The sequence below is a fragment of the Phialemonium atrogriseum genome (assembly GCF_030411735.1).
Source record: "Phialemonium atrogriseum strain 8032-3 unplaced genomic scaffold QBC33scaffold_39, whole genome shotgun sequence".
NCBI classification, from domain to species: Eukaryota; Fungi; Ascomycota; class Sordariomycetes; order Cephalothecales; family Cephalothecaceae; genus Phialemonium; species Phialemonium atrogriseum.
Genome location: NW_026848176.1, coordinates 164,631 through 184,937, shown reverse-complemented (window position 1 = coordinate 184,937; position 20,307 = coordinate 164,631). Strand labels below are relative to the sequence as shown.

The window sequence follows — 20,307 nt, the reverse complement described above, 5'->3', positions numbered from 1 at the left end:
TTAATTACTGGACTAGCGCAACGTTGTTTTACCTCTTCAGTTGAGCAGGGACCATTGGCCAGATGAGGGGTTTTGGGGTTGGAGACCAAAGGGACTTATGTTCTGAGTTTTTCGGCAGCGTCTCCGCAAGCCATAATCTAGTCGGAGCTGTCTCCGAGATTGCAGCTATTCCAGCCTTTCTAGGTATGGCTCTACTATGCAGTAGATGTGGAGATATGTGCCTCCGAGCCGGCTAAAATTTTCCGCAGCTCCAGTAAGAACAACTCGTGCAGGTCATGACCCTGGAATTGGGACTTCACCCTCAACAGGGGACTAACGCAGACTTGGAAGGTGATCTCGCTGAGACTCTCCGCACCAGAGAACATGGCGAGATGAAGCTCGGCGCTGTCGCCGACTACGGGATACCCCACGGGGGAGAGACGACTAGGCAATGATCGTCGGTACCCAGCGGTGCTAACGCGGAATTGGGTGGTTCCATCGCGTCTCTCTCCACATCGCGGAGTTGCGCGACGTAGATCTCGGCGCTGTCGCCGACTGCCCGATATACCCAAGCGGGGAGCCCGACGGCGGTCGGGGCAAGCTAGGGAAGGGATGGAGCCCATATTAAATGCAGAAGAAGACCCATCGACGGAGGAAATCCAAGCCCAGTAGTTCATCTGTTTGAGAACCGTGAACAGAAATGGTGTCTTTCATGAAATCGTTCGGCCAGCGGCGTCCGGCTGCCGCCGAGCCGGCGGAGGTCAACGCAATCACTCCCTCGAATACGGTAGAGCATGTGGACGTTGAGGTCGACGATGCGGACCAGAAGAAGTCTGCCGATTTTCAGCATGCCGCTGCCCTGGCTGTAGACTACGTCGAAGGCTCGGCCGCCGAGAAAAAGCTGCTCCGCAAGCTGGACTATCGCCTTCTTGTGCGTTCCCCTCGTCAAATCCTCTGGAAGCAAGACTCCTAACAGGCATTTTCTCTCAGCCGTGCTGCTGGATCCTATACATCTTGGGCTATCTTGACCGGTCAAATATTGGGTATGACATGTGGTTTTCTTCCCAGCCAAGGGCATGTGCAAGGAGCTAACTGGGAGCGTCAAAAAACAGAAATGCAAAGACTGCTGGCATGCAGGAGCAGTTCCACATAACCTCCAACCAGTACTCCATCATCGTGCTGATCTTCTTCGTCTCGTACACCATCTTCGAGATCCCGTCCAACATGATCCTGGTCCGGGTCAAACCGTCCACCTATCTGGCTTCGCTGGCGGTTCTCTGGGGCATTACGGTGTGCGCCATGGCAGCAACCAAGAACTGGACAGATGTGGTCGGATGCCGCTTTGTTCTGGGCGCAGTTGAGTCGGGATTCGCCGCCGGTTGCGCTTTCTACCTATCCTGCTGGTATCGCACACACGAACTTGCCGCACGCTATGCCATCATATACACCTCGGTTGCTCTGGCTGGCGGGTTGTCCGGTCTTCTGGCCGGCGTCATTACCGAGCATATGGATGGTGCTCGGGGGATACCTGGATGGCAATGGCTCTTTGTAAGTTTTTTTTTTTTTTTAAAAAAAAATTTACGTGGTCCCCCGTCGTGTGTTGCCATTTTCTAACTGATCGTGCGTTAGATCATTGAAGGCGCAGTTTCTGGATTCGCCGGAATAATCGTCTGGTTTTTCCTGCCAGAATACCCGTCATCCGCCACCAAGTTCCTTACCGAGGAGGAGCGCATTCTCGCTTGCCACCGCCTCGCACTTGACGGCATTGGTCTGGCACAAGGTGCACACGAGCGCATGTCCAACAAGAAGGCATTCATGTTGGCGGTCAGGGACTGGCGTGTGTGGGCGTTTACGTTCCTCTTCATGCTTGTCTGTGGCTCGCAGACGATGCAGTACTTCATCCCGTCGCTGGTTGAAGCCTTTGGCTGGAAGGGAGCACAGGGCCAGTGTCAGTTCAGTTCTCTTGCCCACCAATTATCCGCCCGTAGCAGCGGGCTTGGTCCTAGGTCACACGATTGATGCTGACTTTTAATCATGTTAGACCACACCATTCCCGGATACATGTTTGCTGTAGTCTGCATTCTTGGATTTTGCTTCTCTGCAGACTACTTCAGAAACAAATGGGTTACTCTCGCTATTGTTTCCGCTGTTGGGACGGTTTTGTTCACGGCGGTCACCGCAGCTACCGACAATATGGCTCGATGTAAGTGGTTCCTCAGTCTACTGACCCGGGGTAAACTTGGAAAGGAAGAAGGGGACACTAATTAATCTCTCAAAGACGTCATTGCCATCTTCGCTTTCGGCATCATCTACGGCTGCTCGCCTTTGGTCAAGACTTGGGGCGCTGAAGTGGTCCGCTATCCAGCCGAGAAGCGAGCCATCTCCATCGCCCTGATCAACTCCCTCGGAAACGCCTCTTCCATCTACGGATCGTGGCTTTGGCCGGATAAGGATGCACCCCAGTATACTGTGGGATTTGGGTAGGTTTTCTTCCATCCTCCGTCTTCGATGAAGCAGTCAGGTTAACTCTTTCCCAGTGTGACAACGGCCTGGATGGGTTGTTTGGCCGTCGGTACGGTACTCTTCGCCTACCTGTTTAAGAAATACCCCACGGAATCCCCAGACGCAGTTGATGTTGTTGCGGCCGAGATTCGGCAGACGCGACAGAAGAACGGAATGCGCGAGGAGGCTTAACCAAGCATCCATGGGGTTGCCAAGTTTGTATGGGATTGCTCGGCCTGAAGACTGAAGTTACCGAGTCCCGCGTGGCAAGAAAAGGGGCGGCATCAAGTGGCGGTGATGAAAGAGTGGATAATTATTGTAGAGCGGGAATGTTGATGACAGCTTCTACATTTTCTTGGGTTGAGAAGTCGTGAAAAGTGGTGCATGCTCAAATGCTTACCAGCTCCACCAAGACAAATGCTGGAGATGATGCTATTCACATTCGGGACACGCTGGTGGTCACACTGAACTGTGTTGCGTTCCGCTGGGAAGATGTTTCCACTTCTTTGAGGTGCATTGCCCTTCGAGATTGCAAAATTCCAGCTATCCGAGGCCCCTTTCGCCTTCGCCCTCCCCAGCTGCATTTGCCCATGTGTCCGTCCCCCGTGAATGGAGGAGGACAGTGTGGTAGAGAAGCCGATAGCATAGGTCGTCAGCAACGTCTTGTTTCGAGGAGGGTGGTCGCTCGTGTCTTCGGAAGGGTTCGAAGGAGGAGATCATTCGGGGCCGGGCGAATGGCCGGCTGGGTCTCGGAGAATTTGCATGTCGGTTTGTCGCCAACGAGGCTGTGGTCAACGATGTCAAAGAGTTGGAGGGGGGATTTGGGAGTCCTGAGCTTGGGGACGGCCTGGTGCCAGACTGCATTTTGGTGTTTCCTGGGGAACCTCTGGTCCGGGTGTCGAAGCCCACAAAGAAAGCGGCGGGTTGATGGACGTCGGTGTTCGGGTTGGCATGTTGGGGATTGGGTGTGTCTCAGTATAAGGTGTGTCGATGCTGGGACCACAGTCGCGTGGCTGTTGACGATAGATCAACTGCTTCTCGATGGGAGATGGCAGAGTTGATCTTGTCTCCGGTATCTTGTTTCCGGTGCTCTCCGATGCCTCGAGGGCGCACGTTGACTTGCAACAAAAAGCTTCTCTCTGACCATTTTTTGCGAGCCGGCCAGCGATTCAGACATCCGGGCCATGACAGAGATTGCGTGGGACCCAAAGCAACAACACGTCCCTGGGTTATCGCCCGTGGAGGGAGGAAGAAATTCGGCTACGGATTGGGAGAGTCCAAAGGAGAGTCCAAACCCCTGGTCTGAACACCGCCCATCCACGGCGAGTCAGTCTGAGCGGGCAAGGGGATGTGACTAACATTGGGTAAAGGGGTCACGGGCCGGAGATGGCCTGGCCAGCAAGCCTTCGGGATGAAGGAAAGCAGCTGACATTGCTTGGGCATAATTAGTTCAAATGAAACGTTGTGCTACGGCACGGAGCATTAACTCCAAGGTCTCTCATAGTTTCCCCGTGCTAGCCAGGCAAAACATGGCCAATCTTCTAACTCGCAGCATCCCGGCAAATAGCTGGCTGGACACTATGAAGAACTGGGATAGAAATGGGCGCGTCGAGGAGAATTGGCTTCGCCTATCAATGGTACCAGTCACACGAGGTCCAGGACCACAGTCCAAGCTGTGTAACCTGATGACCAAGCGAGGTAAGATCCACTCCACCAACCACGCCATCATCGACACCCCCTACCGGGACCACTGACCCGGGCTATCGCTCCTGACGTGATAGGGGCGTCCCACCCTGAAGCGCCAATAGTGTGCCCTTCTACGCGTAAGGCTGCGATTCCCACAGTCAGCAATATGGGCAGGCGGTAAGGGCAAAAGCGGGGACGGGTTCAATTCCCATCAGTTGAGCCCCAAATCAGCTCGCACAACAGCACAATCTGCCCAGAAGGAATCACCCCACATCAGTTGCTAATACATAGCTACCCAACGGGGGTGTCAACCCAGAGAATCGTGTCTTTCGGAGGCCGAGGTGCGCCGACCTGCATTTTTGCGGAGCGCCGTTGCTTGCGGCTGAGTCGTTGAACCGCAATGGCTCGACCAGTTACGTGCCTCGTTGCGGAGTCAACACCATCTGTCGCGTCAAAGAGATGCCGGTCCAGAACCTGACAGAGGGTGAGTGGAGACTTTCGACGGGGCATTTATTGCGGCCCCTGCATGATGGTGACGATTTTCCCTGACCTTGCATGATGTGCAAGGGCCTGGCACTAAGTAAGGCTGCGAACGGGAGGCTTGGGTGGGAGAGCGATGACCAGTCAGTCACCAGAGCCGTCGGAGGGCGGGAAGGTGAGCTGGGGCTGACGCAGTACAGTAAGTACAGTACATATGTACATACACCCAAAAGGACGGCCGGGCTCAGGGGGCCGTCGCATATGTCGCATTGCAACCCAGGTTGGGAAAGATCCACAAAACAAGCTTAGGTACCTCGGAAGACCCCTGTAATTCATTCAATAGAGCCAATAGGGGGATCGGTTTCCCGGTTTTTCCTGACCGGCGCTTGGTTCATCGTTAGCCCGAGCTGACAGAGCACCCGACAGCGGGCACACACCAACAGTCCCGCACACACCAACAGTCCCCGCACACAGCACAGATTAATTATTGCGGCTCGAGAAACAACACTGCTGCACGTGGGTGAAGGGAATCTCGCGAATGACAAAAACCGGGCGCGCTCAGCACCGAGCGAAAGGTTAAATAAATTAGGTATTTGAGGAACCGCAGAGCCGCAGTAACCGGGCAATCACTCAGTCCCATTTATTTTCCACACTGCCCCAAGACAGCGAGACGAAAGCATTTTGTTCCCGCTCTTCACACCCCCACGCCCCCCGTTATGAGGAATGAAGAGGCTCTGCAACTTCTTCAGGCACCAATTTCCACCAAGCAATGCCACCAAGCACGACGCATCGGCGTTGAGGAAAAATAAGCACGGCTTGGCATGTCAGCCGCATATCGGCAACATCGGACGCTTGGTCTGGGGGGTTTGCCAAAATTACGCCCTGCAGGGGGAGGAAGGGGCGGAAGGGGGGGAGGAGGATTGGAGATCCTAATTTGCCCATGCACGCCAAGACTGTGATGGGTCGCCAGCCCTACAGCGTTGAGGTGAGAGGTCAGTGACCCTCCATTACCAAGATTACCAAGTTTGCCAAAGGCCACCAAGCCCACTACCTAGCCCCTTTAAGTCTGAACTGGCCCACTACCACGCAGTAGCAAACCCCCCAGCCCCCAGCTAAATTAGCGCCCTAATTTCCACAACCGTCATGTAATGTTGTTCGAGAACTGCTGGCGCCTTGGACTGCTTGGAGAATGGGACCCTTTCCCCGCTGTATAAAGGGCGATCGACCCTCTCCCGAGATTCGGGATTCTGCTCCACCACCAACTTCTCCATCCACTCTTTTTTTGTGTGTTTTTTTCTCGACAGACTTTTGAATCCTTCGTTTACTCAAAAGCCAATGTCGTCCACTCTCTCTTTGGCCCTCCTGGCCGCCCTTCCGGCACTCGCCGCCGCTGCTGGTGGCAGTGTCGGAGACGGCTTCATCCGCCATGCCGTCACCGCCAAGCTGCCCGAGTCGTCAAACGACTGGATCTCAAAGAGGCAGAATGGTGTGCATCTTACCGACCAGCGCGGCGGCACCCTCTACACCATCACCCTGGGAATCGGCACCCCCGCACAGGATGTCTCGGTGATTATCGACACGGGTTCTTCCGAGCTCTGGGTTAACCCGAATTGCGGTAAGTTTTCTCGTCCGGAACCTCCGGCACGGCCGGGTCTAGCAGTAGCTCCGGAGTCGCTGACAGGTTTTGGTTTGCTCCGACAGCCGCCGCTGGTAGTGACGACAACACGGCCTTCTGCGAGACTCTGCCGCAGTTTGACACCAGTTCTAGCAGCTCTCTCGTCGACCTCGGCGTCCAGGGTCAGATCGGCTACGGGAAGGGCTTTGTCGATTTCGAGTACGTCGCCGACTTTGTGACCGTCGGATGTAAGTTCCACCAGTGGAAGCGAAACATGGCTCGAGTTCGAACAGTATTGGTAACTAACGCTCCTCGGCTTAGCTGCGAGGATCCAGCAACAGATATTCGGCGTGGCCACCGACAGCAGTGACATCCCGGCAGGCATTATGGGTCTCGCCCCGGCTCTGTCGTCGCTTGACCCGGATTATCCCTATATTCTCGACAGCTTGAAGCAGCAGGGCTTCATCAACAGCCGCGCCTTCACTCTCGACCTACGGAGCATTGACTCGCCTGATGATGGTATTTCGCTCCTCTCGCTTCCCTCTTGCTCTCGACAGTTGGGCTAATGGCTCTAGGTTCCGTCATCTTCGGCGGTATCGACACCAAGAAGTACATCGGTGCCCTCGAGAAGCTCCCGATTATTGACCTGACCGAGACTCTGGGAAACCGGTAAGCCTCCATACCACCCGACGCATCATGCCTCAAGCTGACTCGGACCCTGCCCAGATACTGGATTGGCTTGGACTCGGTTGGCGTCACCCTGCCTGACGGTACCGAGCAGACCTTCTTTGACGGTCCCGGCTTCCCCGTCTTCCTCGACAGCGGTGGCACCCTGAGCCGCCTGCCCACCCCCCTCTACAACGCCATCGGCTCCTCGTTCCCTGGCGTCCAATTCGATGCCGGGTCTGGATTCTACGTCGTCGACTGCTCCCTCACCGAGGGCGACGGATCCGTCGACTTTGGCTTTGGCAACAAGATCATCCGTGTCGCTTACAAGGATTTCATCTGGCACATCCCCGAGAGCGAGTTCTGTGTTGTTGGCCTGCTGGCCGATGACGGTGAGTTTTGTCTGACCCTCGGCTCCTGGAAGACTGGTGACTGACGAGCAACGCAGAGTCCCCTGTTCTCGGCGACTCATTCCTCCGTGCCGCCTACGTTGTCTACGACCAGGACAACTACAACCTCCACCTCGCCCAGGCCGACAACTGCGGTGAGAACCTTGTGGCTATCGGCTCCGGCCCCGACGCTGTTCCGTCCCTCACCGGCGACTGCACTGGTCCTTCCGAGACTGGCGGTCCCACCGAGACCGGCGGCCCCACCGAGACTGGCGGTCCTACTGAAACTGGCGGTCCCACTGAGACTGGCGGTCCCACCGAAACTGGTGGTCCTACTGAAACTGGTGGCCCCACCGAGACTGGCGGCCCCACCGAGACTGGCGGCCCCACCGAGACTGGCGGCCCCACCGAGACTGGCGGCCCCACCGAGACTGGCGGCCCTACCGAGACTGGCGGCCCTACTGAGACCGGTGGCCCCACCGAGACTGGCGGCCCTACCGAGACTGGTCCCACCGAGACCGGCCCCGTCTATCCCACCGGAACCGGCTCCGCCCCGACTTACGTGAATCCCAACGGCACTGTCCCGTACCCCACCGGCAACGGCACAACGGCTTATCCCACCTACACGTCCACCTACACCTCGTCCAACGTGTACACCGTCAGCGGCTACGAGACCACCGAGTACGTCACCCTCACGACCACGTGGTGCCCCGGCCAAGAGACGTACCCGACCACGACCGCCTACGCCGCCAAGCCGACCTACACGACGACGTACAAGGTCAAGGAGATCTACACCATCACCTCGTGCCCACCAGTCGTGACCAACTGCCCCGTCGGCCACCTGACCACCAAGCACCACACCACCACCCACACCTGGTACCCCGAGGTGCCCGTCGTCACCTACACGGGCCTGGCCTCTGACATCCCCTGGGGTCCCGGCGGCAAGGTCTACCCGACCTCGCATGCGGCGCCCATCACCGTGCACCAGCCCGCCTACACGGCCACCACCGCGCAGCAGCCCGCCTACCCCGCCTACCCGACCACCACGCTCGCCACCAGCGCCTACCCGGTCGGCTCCACCGCCGTGACCATCCCGGCCTACCCTACCTCGTCGCAGATCGTCACCGCCGGCGTCGCCAAGGTTCGTGCTGGCGTTGTTGCTGCCGGTATCGTGGCCGGTGTTGTTGCTTTGGTTATCTAGGATGTTGGGCCGAGGTTTGTTTGTTGATGATGGGAAGCATGGATACTTAATGGAAAGTTAATGTGTCGGTAATGGCTCGTCGATATTTCACTTCTATCACACCTGTATTATTATCCTTTCGTGAACTTGGTCCCTCGTGATGTATGACTGCCCGGCTTTGCGTCCCCTCTCGTAGCTCTCTCCGGCTTCTCTGCGGACCTGAGCGTGAGCTCCAACAATGCTTTTAAGCAATGGACCCGGTCCCCTCGGATCCCCTTGCAGCCTCTGGCTCACGTACCACCCAAGTCCGAGAAGCCCTTTAAGCAGGGCCTAAGCAGTCTTTCTCGGGCAAGCCACCAAAGTGGACCTTCCCTAAGCCCCCTGTCCCTGTCGCAGCTCACCATCCACAAGCGGTTGTTCATGCGACGATGAAGACCAGCCAAGCCATGAAGGAGGTGGGGTCCGCATACCTCGAGAATTCCCCCTTGGGTTGAACATGGACGGCGTCATGTGGACTATGTCGATGTTGATGATGGTGTGTACGTACACATACAATACAACGCTTACCTATCTCGCAGTCCATCGAGGTTGAATTGCACGTATTCATATCGTCCTACCGGCCACCGCAGCCCTGGAGGGAACTGCCTCGAGAGAACTGGCCGGCAGCAATCCCTGGCTCTCCTGAAATTAGTTGCTCACGTTCAGCTTCTCTTTCTTTGGTTGGTGTTCCTCGTTCCTTGTCTGGCACCTTCCTAAACCTGAACTTCTGTTCATCAACGCCTCCAAAGCGCCGACCTTCTAATGGGTACTGTACATATAATCACAAATCTTCAACCCGCCAACTCGACCGGACTCCTAGCCGCCGGGTTCCCGTGATCCGAGAGCTCCTGCGGCCCCCATCCTCCGGCGAGTCGGTGGGGTTTCTGCTCCTCGACGGCCAACGGGTGGTGGTCCGTCTGACGCCTCACGGTATCGGCACTCTGTTGTCGCCCGTGGCCCCTTCGCAGTAGATATATGGCAGCAATGCCGAAAGCGCACAGAAGAGCCAGTCCGCCGATGACGCCCCCGACGATGAAGCCTGTGTTGGATGAAGAATGGTCGGAGCTGGCCGTAGCAGGGGCGGTGCCGCTTGACGAAGGGATACTACTCGGCACACTGGGCTCGAGGTTCTGGCTCGAAGACGTGGACCCGTGCTCAGACTCGGTCGCGGAATTTGTGGTTGAAGGTTGTCGGGAAGTTGTTGTCGGTGTCGAGGCTGACTCCGCGACGGCGGTGGGCGAGATGAGATAATGATCGGTGCTCGGCCCTGCTCCGCATGCGATATAGGAGTAGGTCTGATCAACACCAAAGGTCAAGAGGGCTGTTGAGCAGTAGGCTTTCGAGTCGCTGTTGGACCAATGTTAGTTCCTCGGTCCTGGCTACGGTCTCCCTTCGGATTCCCATCAAAGCACCACCCACCAGGTAAACGTCGTCAGGTCCTCTTTATCCGTCAAACCGCATCCATCAGAACACCCGTGGTGGTCCTCACAGCTACCCGCCAGTCCGCAGTCGGATGCAACAAGGACCGATGTGGGACAGAAACCCCAGAGGCCGTTTTGTGTATCCACCCGACAATTGTATCCACGGTCTGCTGTACGGGGGAGTTTCGGGTCACCATTCAAGTAGCCGCATGTCGAGAGTTCGGTGGCGAGTCTTGTTACAGCCCGCTTGTCGATCCTAGCATCGTTGTGTCGACGGAAGGTAGGAGTAGCAGGATGCGATGTTACCGCCGGGCTCGGCATACAAACTCGGGTGAAAAGCAGGATCAAGAAGATGACAGCCCGTATCGACATGGCTGGTCCTTGGTGGTGGTGGTGGTGGCGGAAGCCCTAGGAGGCGATGATTCTTGTAGAAGCCCGCTCTTAAGGGTAGGGGGAGATGGAGTCTTCCCCCTTTTATCCTCGCCCAGATCGGCCTCCCCCAACATCCATATATCCCTGAGCAGCCTTGGCTCGCCAACTAAACATGAGCTGTTGGCTACAGGCCTGGCATTATCCGGTCCTATGTTTGATTGGAGCAACGAGGCGACTTCGGGGCGTGAAGAGTAAGCGACCCTATCGTGTGCTGGTGACGAACCGCCAGGGACGACAGAACCAGACTGTCGGTAAATTTGAGGCACTCGTTGCTCGCTGCCGCCGCTCTTCCTTTGTCTCAAACCAAATATCCTCGCCACCTTGTTCCCATCCGCAATCGACCTCGACATGTCCTATGCTCCGTAACTGGCATGTCTCGACAGCCATGCGTCGCCGGGTTCTCCTCTTCATCGTGCCCGCGCTGTCGTTCGTCTTGATAGCCACAAGCCTGTACCTCGGCCGCGGCCACCTCACCCGTATTGCCTGGCCGACATTTGCCACCGAGGCTTCTGATTCTTCTCCCGATTCGGCCAATGTCCCTCCCGGCGTGTCGTCCGGCGCTTCCTCCGCCGCATCCGCTCCCATCACTGTTCTGGACGGTAAGGCTGCAATCAATCATTACTGACCCAAAATATGCCAAGTTCGATTCTCTAAACGCTGCTACCAGGGACTATACTCTCCGCCGATCGCATCACTCCATACATCAAAGCCATTTTCGACCCGGAGGCGACGGACCTCCCCCGCCTCGAATGTCCCCCCCTAAACACGTCGCGCTACGAACCTCTCCGGTCCAGCGGATCCGCAACCCCGCAGATCGAGTACTTCTTCGCCCTGGACCTGCGGCAATGCCTCCCCCTCCTCCCGCGCCTGCTCTGGAGCATCGTCGAGGCGATCCGCTTCCTGGGCCCGCACCGATGCGTGCTCTCCATCGTCGAGGGCAACTCCCCCGACGGGACCGGCGACGTCCTCTCCGCGCTGGGGCCCTTCCTCGAGGACGACCTCGGCCTCGCCTACTTCTACACCCCATCCGTCATCGACCCCTCCTCGGCTGCGGGAGGTTCCCGCATCGACTCGCTCGCCCAGCTCCGCAACCTCGCGTTGCAGCCCCTCGTCGACCGGCTTGCCCATGCCTCCGCCTCCACGACGACCATCCTCTTCATCAACGACGTCGCCGCCTGCGCCGAGGACCTCCTCGAGCTGGCGCTGCAGCGGCGCGCCCTCGGCGCCGACATGGCGTGCGGCATGGACTGGACGTACGCGGGGCGCGACCCGACCTTCTACGACGTGTGGGTGGCGCGTCGGCTGGACGGCGACTCGTTCTTCGAGATCCCCGCCGACGGGAGCTGGGACTCGGCGTGGGACCTCTTCCGGGGGGATGGGGGGGCGACCAGGGCCCGGTTCGACGCCCATTTGCCGTTCCAGGTGTTCGCGTGCTGGAATGGCGCCGCTGCCATTGGGGCGGGGCCGGTGCTGGGTGTGGACGGTGGCGGCGGGGGAGGCGGGCTGAGGTTCCGGGCCCCCCGCGCCGGAGAGTGCGCGCAGGGCGAGCCGCAGCTGTTCTGTAAGGATCTGTGGTTCCGCGGTTTTGGGAAGATCGCCGTGGTGCCGAGTGTGAATCTCGAGCACTCGGATGACAGGGCCAGGGATATCAAGCACCTGAAGGGGTATACGTCGGACTGGGCGAGGGGTCAGACCGAAGAGGGGAATAGGATCGACTGGGTGCTGGAGCCGCCGGAGAAGGTCAGGTGTATGCCAAGCTGGGATAACCAGTTTTGGCGGCCGTGGAACGAGACATTAGGCGTATAATTAGAGTCAGAATCTGAGTCGACGTGTTGTACGATGAGCCTCTTGATGTCCCTCATCTTCTTCCGTCTTGATATGTTGATTGATCTATTAATCTCTAATTAATTACAAGTAATAATGACATTAATCTATGTTTGCATTCATCATAAACATGTCTAAAGAGGAGGCATCTTCTCCGTAAACTTTTGCTGCGCTGTTTGTGTATCATTTGGTGGAGTGCTCACGTCACCGTCGTCCGCCGCCACTGCCCTCGTCTTGCCCCAGCTGAACTCGTCGCAGTGCAAGAGGGCGTAGACGGTCACAGTGAGGTTCATAAACGGGGAGGCGAAGAGATAGATGCAGAAACCAAGCAGGTACCGAACGCGCCCGATCGCTGTATGCGGAAACCAGACGACGATTGAAATCGAGTAGACCTGGTTGATGGGTTAGCCGGGTTCAGCTTGATACTTGATCATCACGAGGAATCAGTGTCTCTCTTACATATCGGAATAGCAAAACAGAGAGCAGACCTATCATGACCTTGTTGTCAAAGATCTTGGGGCCCAGGCGGATGAAGGCGATGATCAGGCTCACCACTGCGGCGACGACGAAGGGGCCAATCCACCAGGTGATGACTGTGATTATCGAACATATCCGCTCAATCCACAGGATACCCGGCCGGAAGATCATGACGAACTCGTTCGACTTGCTGCCCAGCGCCCAGCGCTTCCGCTGGGAAAGGTAGACCGACCATGACTGCGGAGCCGTGGTGTAGGCCCGGGCACGCAACGCCTGCCTAGTCTGGGACTGGGGGAATTGGGAGAAGATGATGCTGGCGTGGATAGAATCTTCCGAGTACACGCCCATGATTTGCTGCGTGACCGTGTCGTTGGGTTTCGGGACATAGCCAAACCGCTCGCGGAGAACATTGTCGCCAAAGGTTGCCTCCCGGACGCGGATGAGCTGGCAACAGCCTAGAGGGCGGAGGATGGCTTGTCAGAACACGAGGTGATGGAGAGCGACGACGACGACGACGACGGTGATGAAGGAGATAATCAGGAGACGCGAGAAGAGAAGACGTGAGAAGACTTACCCGGCAGACAGTTGACTTTGCCCGTCACTCGCGACTGGAATTCTCGCCTCAACCCCTGCGTCATGTTGTACTCTGTGTTCTGGAGCAGGTTCCAAAAACCCCATGGCCTCTCGTCAAACTTGACAAGCACGGCTCCACACACGCCGATAACCTTCGGACCGCCACGCCTCATGGCCTTGATCAGCTCGTAGACGCAGTCCGTGTCGAAGATGGTGTCCCCGTCCATGCCGCAGAGATAGTCGACGGCATCGAGGCCATTGTTGACCAGGATCGACGCAAGCCGATCGAAGAGGGCCGGGTTGAAGATGGTCGCGATGTGCTCCGAGCGGTTGTGGTAGTGCCACAGGAAGGAACGCGCAAAGCAGAGGCTGTCACGCTTGCCCTGGTTGTAGCGCTTCCCGACGACGATGTACGGGATACCTCTATAGACGCCGTGCTGGACTGTCACGGGCATGAAGAAGCCGTCCCGCGCGCAGTATCCGTTCTCGAACTCGACGCGCTCGCCACCGGCCAGCATGTCGTTGAGCAGGAAGTCCTGCGTCGACTTGGTCTCGCCGGCAGCCTTCGCATTGCCGTCCACGACAACCATGATGATTCGCGGGTGCTCGCTGATCTTCTCCTGCTCAACCAGCGAGTTGAGAGAAGTCTCGACTTCGTTGCGATCCTCGTTGTAGCACGGAAGGATCATGACAAACTTCTCGGGGGTCTCGGGGACCTCATCTTTGGTCCGGAGCACCGTCCGAGAGATGGCAGTGTATGTCGCTGATAGCATGATGCTAAGTGCAAAGAAGACTTGTGCGAATGTGTTGATGCACAAAAAGGGAAGAAAGATGTAGTAGTACTTGTGGTATCTGACAGCCGCCCAGATGAGGATTCCGTTGGTCGACGCCAAACCCAAGAGGAGTCCATACTTTTGCAGCCTGAGAAGGGATCTTGAGACTTTATGCAGCTCGACATCCGGGTCCCACGGCTTTCTTGCCTCTTCCTGGCTGATTGAGCTCTGGTATGAGCAGAGACTGCTGGATTGGGAATTGGATGCCACAGATGGGTGCTATTAATTACCAGCCCATGTCAGCGACTCTGTGAAGTCGACGTTGGGGAGGATATGGCAACAGGGGAAAGTAAACGGAAGGGGGGAAGAGGCTTACTAGTGATGCTCCGTAGTTGGAGTCCTGAGTGACGGGACGAGGGGTTGACGGACGATTTGTTGATGGACCAGATGCGGATGGACGAGATGCGGATGGACGACGCTCGCCCGAGTAGGAGAGCGGAGGGTATCGCTTGGATGAGATAGGCCGAGGAGGTGAGTTGGAATCCTGGCTGGTGGGACGAGGTGTTGATGGACCAGATGTTGACGAGCGGCATCGCTCCCCGGAGTAGGAGAGTGGAGGGTGTCTATTTGATGAGATGGACCGTGTAGATGACCGTGTCGATGAAGACGCCGACGGGCTTGACCGTACCTTCCTTACGGGTACCTCTTCTGGCGTGGTAGAAGAGCGACGACGGGGGATCCTCGAGGGGGATGGCTTCGTCATGGATGCTATATCTGAATGTGGACCAACTAACCTGCAGCTGAGACGACTGCAAGTGTGGTATTGTGTTTGCCTTAGGACCCAACGGTGTTGTAGCAATTAGGGCTTTTTCGATGAAGGAAGAGATGGACCACGAGTCGAGTCTGAATGTTAAGGTACGGGGGTCAATTTTCAACGACTACCGGTGTCCGAGAGACGACAGCACTAATACCATCGACTTGTCATAGTTATAAACAGGGGCGAAACCTGGAAGCAGCGGAAATAATCCGGAGGGGTAAGCAAAACCGATGCTTTCTGAGCCAAGGAAGGATTCCCTACCCCCGGGTGATTGGGTGGCGCCACAGCGGTTGCCCCTTCCCGGTCAGCCAGCCGGCCAAGACCGGCCTAGAGAAACCTAGGCCGGGTCCGGATTCGGTGTAGTGCGGCCTTTGTCTTACACAACCCATAGGTAGACACAACAGGAACAGACCCTGTCTCCTCGTTAGCGCTGTCGAAAGCCGTACGATTAAGATATGGCTAAATTATGGAACTCGTTGGCATGCACATGACTCAGTAAAGCCCAGCGTTCGCGTGGCCAGGAATGTTGGGCTTCACGTAGATGTGAGACCTGGATGTGGGACCTGGATGTGGCCATGTGGGACCCGCCGGAAACAGGTGGCGGCCACGTTTCGGCTTTCCCAATTTTCGGCTCCCAGCGGGCCGGGTTGGAATGGAGGGGACAAAGAAGAACCGCTCTTTCCAGCGATCCGAATCAACGCACCATCTATGCCAAGCTGTTAGTCCGCAGTGCATCTTCTCAGCAGAGTCTATTCCTAGAAGGTAGCCCAGTACGGTTTCATCAGCATGCTAAGGTTGAAAGCGACGACGATAGCCTAGTGCCGCTTGATATGTGGTCGAGACCGTTCCGATGGGGAGCCTCATCGCCGGTCTGCAACTCAATATCGGCCACTTTAGCCTCAAGCTTCGCATAATTAGGGTCCCCCTCAACAGAAAGGGCAGCAACGTGGACTTAAGACATGGCCGATTGCGGGTGGCGTTGGGTCGAGGCTGGAAATTCCACTTGGGTAAGAGAGAAAATAGACATTCGGAGCCGAGCCCCGGTTCCCCCCAACCAACGACATTGCTTGCTCATGCCCATCTCCCGTTCCCGCACACGCCACCGCAGTCTCGTCTACATCTTCGGGCCTTGGCGAGCCGCAATGGTGGAAAACCTAAAGGCCGTAACCTTGGCCTCAGGCACGGCATCGCCGGCATGTCACTCTAACGCGAGCCACACATGGCCAGGCCCTGACACTACCCATCCATCAACTCTAATTTTCTCGCAACGGCACAGTTGCTTAGATGACATGTCTGCAACTGTAGGGGCCAGTCCCGAGTCGGATGAAAAAGACCAGAAACGAAAAACCAAACGAGAAAACCCGATCGTGGGGCCCGCCATGGTCCAACGAAGGGGCGGACTTCGAGCTCTAGCTAGCCTCTTGGCTCCTACTCTCGTCCCCCTCGCAGAAGGGCAGAAGGATTCTTGTATTCTGCTCAATGGATGGTCTAGACCCAAGTCTCCTTGCCTCAGTTCATTGGGATATAAATCAGGCCCGTAGTTCGCTGAATAGGAGGCATCTTCCGCATCAACCATCGTCTTCTCCAAGGTGTACCCAAAGGTGTAACAGATTGTTTGCCTCAGTTTCACTTCCAAAAGCCCCCCAGTCTCCTCCAGAAGACATCCATCATCCTCCCCCCTTCCCTTGCCATGGCCGCGACTCTTGCTCCGACTCTGCCCAAAAGGCCCGGCCCCCTTTCTCTTGACTTGGCCCTCACAGCACGTAAATGGGCGTCCCTCGATCAAGACTTCTTCCCCCCCACGCCTCCCCTGGACTACCACAGTCCTAAAGCGGACCTCGTTTCGGCACTGCCAACGTCTGTTCTTCCCAATACGAAACCTCTGGTCGCCGTGCTGGGTGTTGGATATGTGGGGACTCACCTCATCGAGAATTTCTCCTCGAAATACGACACTCTAGGCTACGACATATCTCTGAAGCGTATCGATGAGGTGGAGAAGCAATTCACAGACAACAGCCGTGTCAAACTCACAACAAACCCGAAACATCTCTCTGAGGCCACTCACTATCTTATTTCGGTCCCCACACTGCTCCTTTCCGACAAGTCCATCGACTCGTCGTACCTGCGCAGCGCGCTGGACACGGTGGCTACACACGCACGCCCCGGAAGTACCATTGTCATCGAAAGCTCTGTGGCCGTGGGCATGACAAGGGAGCTTCTCGGGCCCATCGCCGTTGCAGGCCGCTTCTTTGCTGGAATGTCACCCGAGGTACGTGAAGACAGGATTCATCAACATGTCACGATCCACGATCCAGGGAGCTAACCAAAACTACAGCGCGTTGACCCCGGCCGCATCGAACCACCAGCGCACGCCATCCCCAAGGTCATATCCGGCCTCGACGACGTGGCCCCCGGATCGCTGGACAGCATCATGAGGCTCTACTCGGCCGTGTTCGACCACGTCGTGCCCGTGTCGCGGCCCGAGGTGGCCGAGATGACCAAGCTGTACGAGAACTGCCAGCGCATGATCTGCATCGCGTACGCCAACGAGATGGCCGACGCGTGCATCCCGCACGGCATCGACCCGTTCGAGGTGTGCTCAGCCGCGTCCACGAAGCCGTTTGGCTACATGCCGTACATGCCGGGCATCGGCGTCGGCGGCCACTGCATCCCCGTCAACCCCTACTACCTGCTCTCCAACAGCTCCTTCCCGCTGCTCCAGGCCGCGACCGAGACCATGTGGCGGCGGCCGGGCGAGATTGCCAGGCGGGCAATCCAGTCCCTGACGGGCGGGCCCGACGGGAAGGACCGGCCCGGATCCAGCCCCAGGCCCCGGGTGCTGGTTGTCGGGGTCGGGTTCAAGCGTGGTCAGGCGACCCTCAGCAACTCTCCGGGGCTGGATCTCATCAGGCATCTATCGCTCTCGGGTCGGGTAGATGTCACCTTCGCCGACACGCTGGTCTCGCAGGACTCGGTGCCCGATGTGGCACGGCTTGACGACGATGAATGGAACAGGGAGACGCTAGAGTCGTTCGACATGATCATTGTCAACGTCCACCAGGTGGGATTCGACTTTGGCCTACTGAGCGAGCTCCAGGGTGTGCGGGTTGAAACTTGGTAATGGCGTGATGGGATAGAATGGATTTGGGAATGGGAATATCAACGGCGTTTACGGTTTGTGATTCATTAACTAACTACGGGTTGGTGTCGCGGTGTTTTAGCAGGTCACGGATGGTTAAGCGCTTTGCACGCGGTGTTTTCGCATTTTCATATAATTTCATCGATTCCATACAATCACATTGCTTCTTCTTCGGATCTCAAATGTAACCAAAGGCTCTCTCTCCAAGGGTCCTCAACAAATGCCCGGTTTGGCAAGGCGGAGGATGACCCGGTTGTTAGAGTTGACGCGACCAGCACAGACATGGCCTATTGACGTTAAACCCGGGCTTAGCGTGGCGCTTAGCCGTTTTTCTTTTTCTCTTCAGTGGAACGACTCGGCAAATCAAAAAGGGGGAAAAAATAGAAAAAATTCAAGTTAGGAAGGTCGCCTCCTTCATGCCAAGCAAGGTTTTATCCCATATAGGCCTAGCCATAACCCAATTATTCGTATTAAATGTCTTGGCCGACGTGGGAAAAAAACTTAAATCAGATCAGATTGCCACGCAGAGTCAGGAAGAACCTCTCCCCACGAGATATCTCATTCCCGTCTCCTATTAGTTTTCTGCTTGGGGGTTACTGGACCTTATGTCAGCAATCTAGGAATAATTCGGCCCGCACCGCCGCCCGTTATACCCGACCCGACCTACGGCCCGGATCCAGAGGTACGAACAAATTCTGCCGGCATAATAAAAGCGGTGAGTAATCAACTCCCCCAGTGACGAAGTCGTCGAGTTTATACCAATATTATCGGGAGTATTCTGTAAGCAGGCCAGACTTATTGGTTGGACACAAGTTTCCAAAATCAATCTGTAATGTTTTTGTTACTTATTTTTATTTAATACATACTCTGGGCCATGATCAGACCTGCAGGGAGATAGGTGGGAGAATGGTTTTGCCTAACAGCACCTGGTATCAAGGACAAAGATGGCTATGGAATCCAGGTACAATGTGTACTTCCTCCAATTAGAGCAGAGAGTGTGATACAAGGCAAAGTGCTGTCAAGCACAACCAAGCTTACCCAATGGCAGTGTGAAATGTCTGCCTATCATGTCAAGCAGCACTGTGTGAAGTGAATCAGAATGCAACCTGGCTTGAGGTAGTTCTATGTGAGGTGAATGGGCATATATGCTTGACATTGTCGCGTCTCTCCAGCACGCAGCCAGCACTTGCTCTCTCACGGCGAGAAAAGCAAAAACCACAAAACAACAAACATCCCAAAACCCAGGCGTATCGCTCTAGCGACTGGGAAACCCGGTTCATCGCGACTCGGTGCCATAACCCATTCAAATACTTGCCCAGAACAGCAAAAGAAAAAAATGGCACCAACAACAAACCCATCTGACCATGGCCTTGGAACTAAAAAGCACCATGACTCAAAAGGTAAGTCGATGATCAAGAGAACGCGCTGATTTCTTGACTCAATTAACCGTTTCCTCGCTTCCCATTCTAGGGTCCCCTCCTCCATACACGAAAGTGAGCGACAATATCGTGGCCTTGGAGGCCATCCGCATCATGGACCCGGAGGATCCGACACCGTTCAACTACATCCCGCCCGCTGGCTATCGAGACAACTCGGTCAGCGTCTACCAAATGGTTACCCTGATCCTGGAGGTCCTCTTGACCACCGTCCGTATGGTCCTGAAGTTCCTCTTGACCATTGTCCAAAACATCCTCAAGGCTCTCTTCACCATCACCCAAGATGCTGTGGACATCGTCCGCGACGTTCTGAGCATTGTCCGCGACGATGTTCTACGCGATCTCATCCAGCCTACGGTGCGGTATGTGGGGTGGGCCGCCTTGACTGCTGTCTTCATCCTCCTGGTCATCTTCGTCCTCCTTGTCATCTTCATTTTCGTCAAATTCGACATTCTGGTGCGGATCCTGGAGAAGATGCTGAACCTCTAACATCATGGCAACGACGGGGAAACACCGCAAGAGAGGTTGGCACGGGTGACGATAAGGAAGGATATGGGAGAACTGCGAGAATAACTCAGTTAGTGGGCGATGGGTTGATCATGGACCTGTGAACCTGCATCACGGTCCCGAGCACGGTTTTGTTTCCAGCTGTAGCCTGTCCGCTTCCTGGCCCGGCCACACGCCCGGGTTGCACGAGCCTCAACGGGCTCCGCGCAAGCAGCACCCTAGACACTGGGTTTATCCATTATGCCTGCACATTTCCCACGGGAAGACTTCCATTAATCGTATCTCATTTAATCTCCAAGTTTCTGCGTTCGACCTGACTGCCTCTCGAGACGGCTCCCGAACCTCGACCAGGTCGGCCAAAATACAACGCCC

The 20,307-nt window shown here is 56.3% G+C and overlaps 8 protein-coding genes across 8 annotated transcripts; 6 read left to right on the top strand and 2 right to left on the bottom strand.

The window, feature by feature from the left end:
* Positions 1-557: 557 nt before the first annotated feature.
* Positions 558-2,773, top strand: QBC33DRAFT_258827 (putative nicotinamide mononucleotide permease). Its single transcript, XM_060423086.1, has 7 exons — positions 558-910; positions 970-1,022; positions 1,092-1,527; positions 1,609-1,927; positions 2,021-2,182; positions 2,258-2,459; positions 2,517-2,773. Exons 1-7 carry the CDS (start codon positions 680-682, stop codon positions 2,671-2,673), a joined length of 1,560 nt encoding a protein of 519 aa, XP_060278859.1. The 5' UTR covers positions 558-679; the 3' UTR covers positions 2,674-2,773.
* Positions 2,630-3,642, top strand: QBC33DRAFT_258805 (uncharacterized protein). The gene has a single exon (XM_060423085.1). The coding sequence runs from the start codon at positions 2,874-2,876 to the stop codon at positions 3,540-3,542; it is 669 nt and encodes a 222-aa protein (XP_060278858.1). The 5' UTR covers positions 2,630-2,873; the 3' UTR covers positions 3,543-3,642.
* A 2,340-nt stretch (positions 3,643-5,982) lies between these two features.
* On the top strand, positions 5,983-7,573 carry QBC33DRAFT_461132 (putative candidapepsin precursor protein; the record flags this gene model as incomplete). Its single annotated transcript, XM_060425018.1, has 6 exons — positions 5,983-6,266; positions 6,362-6,510; positions 6,584-6,781; positions 6,838-6,931; positions 6,989-7,320; positions 7,377-7,573. Coding segments are annotated over 6 exons (1,254 nt in total), but the record flags the coding sequence as incomplete, so codon positions are not given.
* A 1,754-nt stretch (positions 7,574-9,327) lies between these two features.
* Positions 9,328-10,329, bottom strand: QBC33DRAFT_563630 (uncharacterized protein; the record flags this gene model as incomplete). The annotated part of the gene is made up of 2 exons (XM_060430302.1): positions 9,328-9,883; positions 9,956-10,329. The coding sequence occupies 2 exons, from the start codon at positions 10,327-10,329 to the stop codon at positions 9,328-9,330; spliced, it is 930 nt and encodes a 309-aa protein (XP_060278856.1).
* A 442-nt stretch (positions 10,330-10,771) lies between these two features.
* QBC33DRAFT_600206 (cryptococcal mannosyltransferase 1-domain-containing protein) lies at positions 10,772-12,186 on the top strand (the record flags this gene model as incomplete). The annotated part of the gene is made up of 2 exons (XM_060432076.1): positions 10,772-10,988; positions 11,057-12,186. Coding segments are annotated over 2 exons (1,347 nt in total), but the record flags the coding sequence as incomplete, so codon positions are not given.
* A 161-nt stretch (positions 12,187-12,347) lies between these two features.
* On the bottom strand, positions 12,348-15,019 carry QBC33DRAFT_500832 (chitin synthase-domain-containing protein; the record flags this gene model as incomplete). The annotated part of the gene is made up of 4 exons (XM_060425686.1): positions 14,413-15,019; positions 13,265-14,315; positions 12,673-13,145; positions 12,348-12,605 (listed from the first exon to the last, which is right to left on the bottom strand). The coding sequence occupies exons 1-4, from the start codon at positions 14,797-14,799 to the stop codon at positions 12,348-12,350; spliced, it is 2,169 nt and encodes a 722-aa protein (XP_060278854.1). The 5' UTR covers positions 14,800-15,019.
* A 1,521-nt stretch (positions 15,020-16,540) lies between these two features.
* QBC33DRAFT_600195 (uncharacterized protein) lies at positions 16,541-17,974 on the top strand (the record flags this gene model as incomplete). The annotated part of the gene is made up of 2 exons (XM_060432075.1): positions 16,541-17,122; positions 17,189-17,974. 2 exons carry the CDS (start codon positions 16,544-16,546, stop codon positions 17,972-17,974), a joined length of 1,365 nt encoding a protein of 454 aa, XP_060278853.1.
* A 1,354-nt stretch (positions 17,975-19,328) lies between these two features.
* QBC33DRAFT_519389 (uncharacterized protein) lies at positions 19,329-19,917 on the top strand (the record flags this gene model as incomplete). Its single annotated transcript, XM_060426288.1, has 2 exons — positions 19,329-19,392; positions 19,463-19,917. The coding sequence occupies 2 exons, from the start codon at positions 19,329-19,331 to the stop codon at positions 19,915-19,917; spliced, it is 519 nt and encodes a 172-aa protein (XP_060278852.1).
* Between the last annotated feature and the right edge of the window lie 390 nt (positions 19,918-20,307).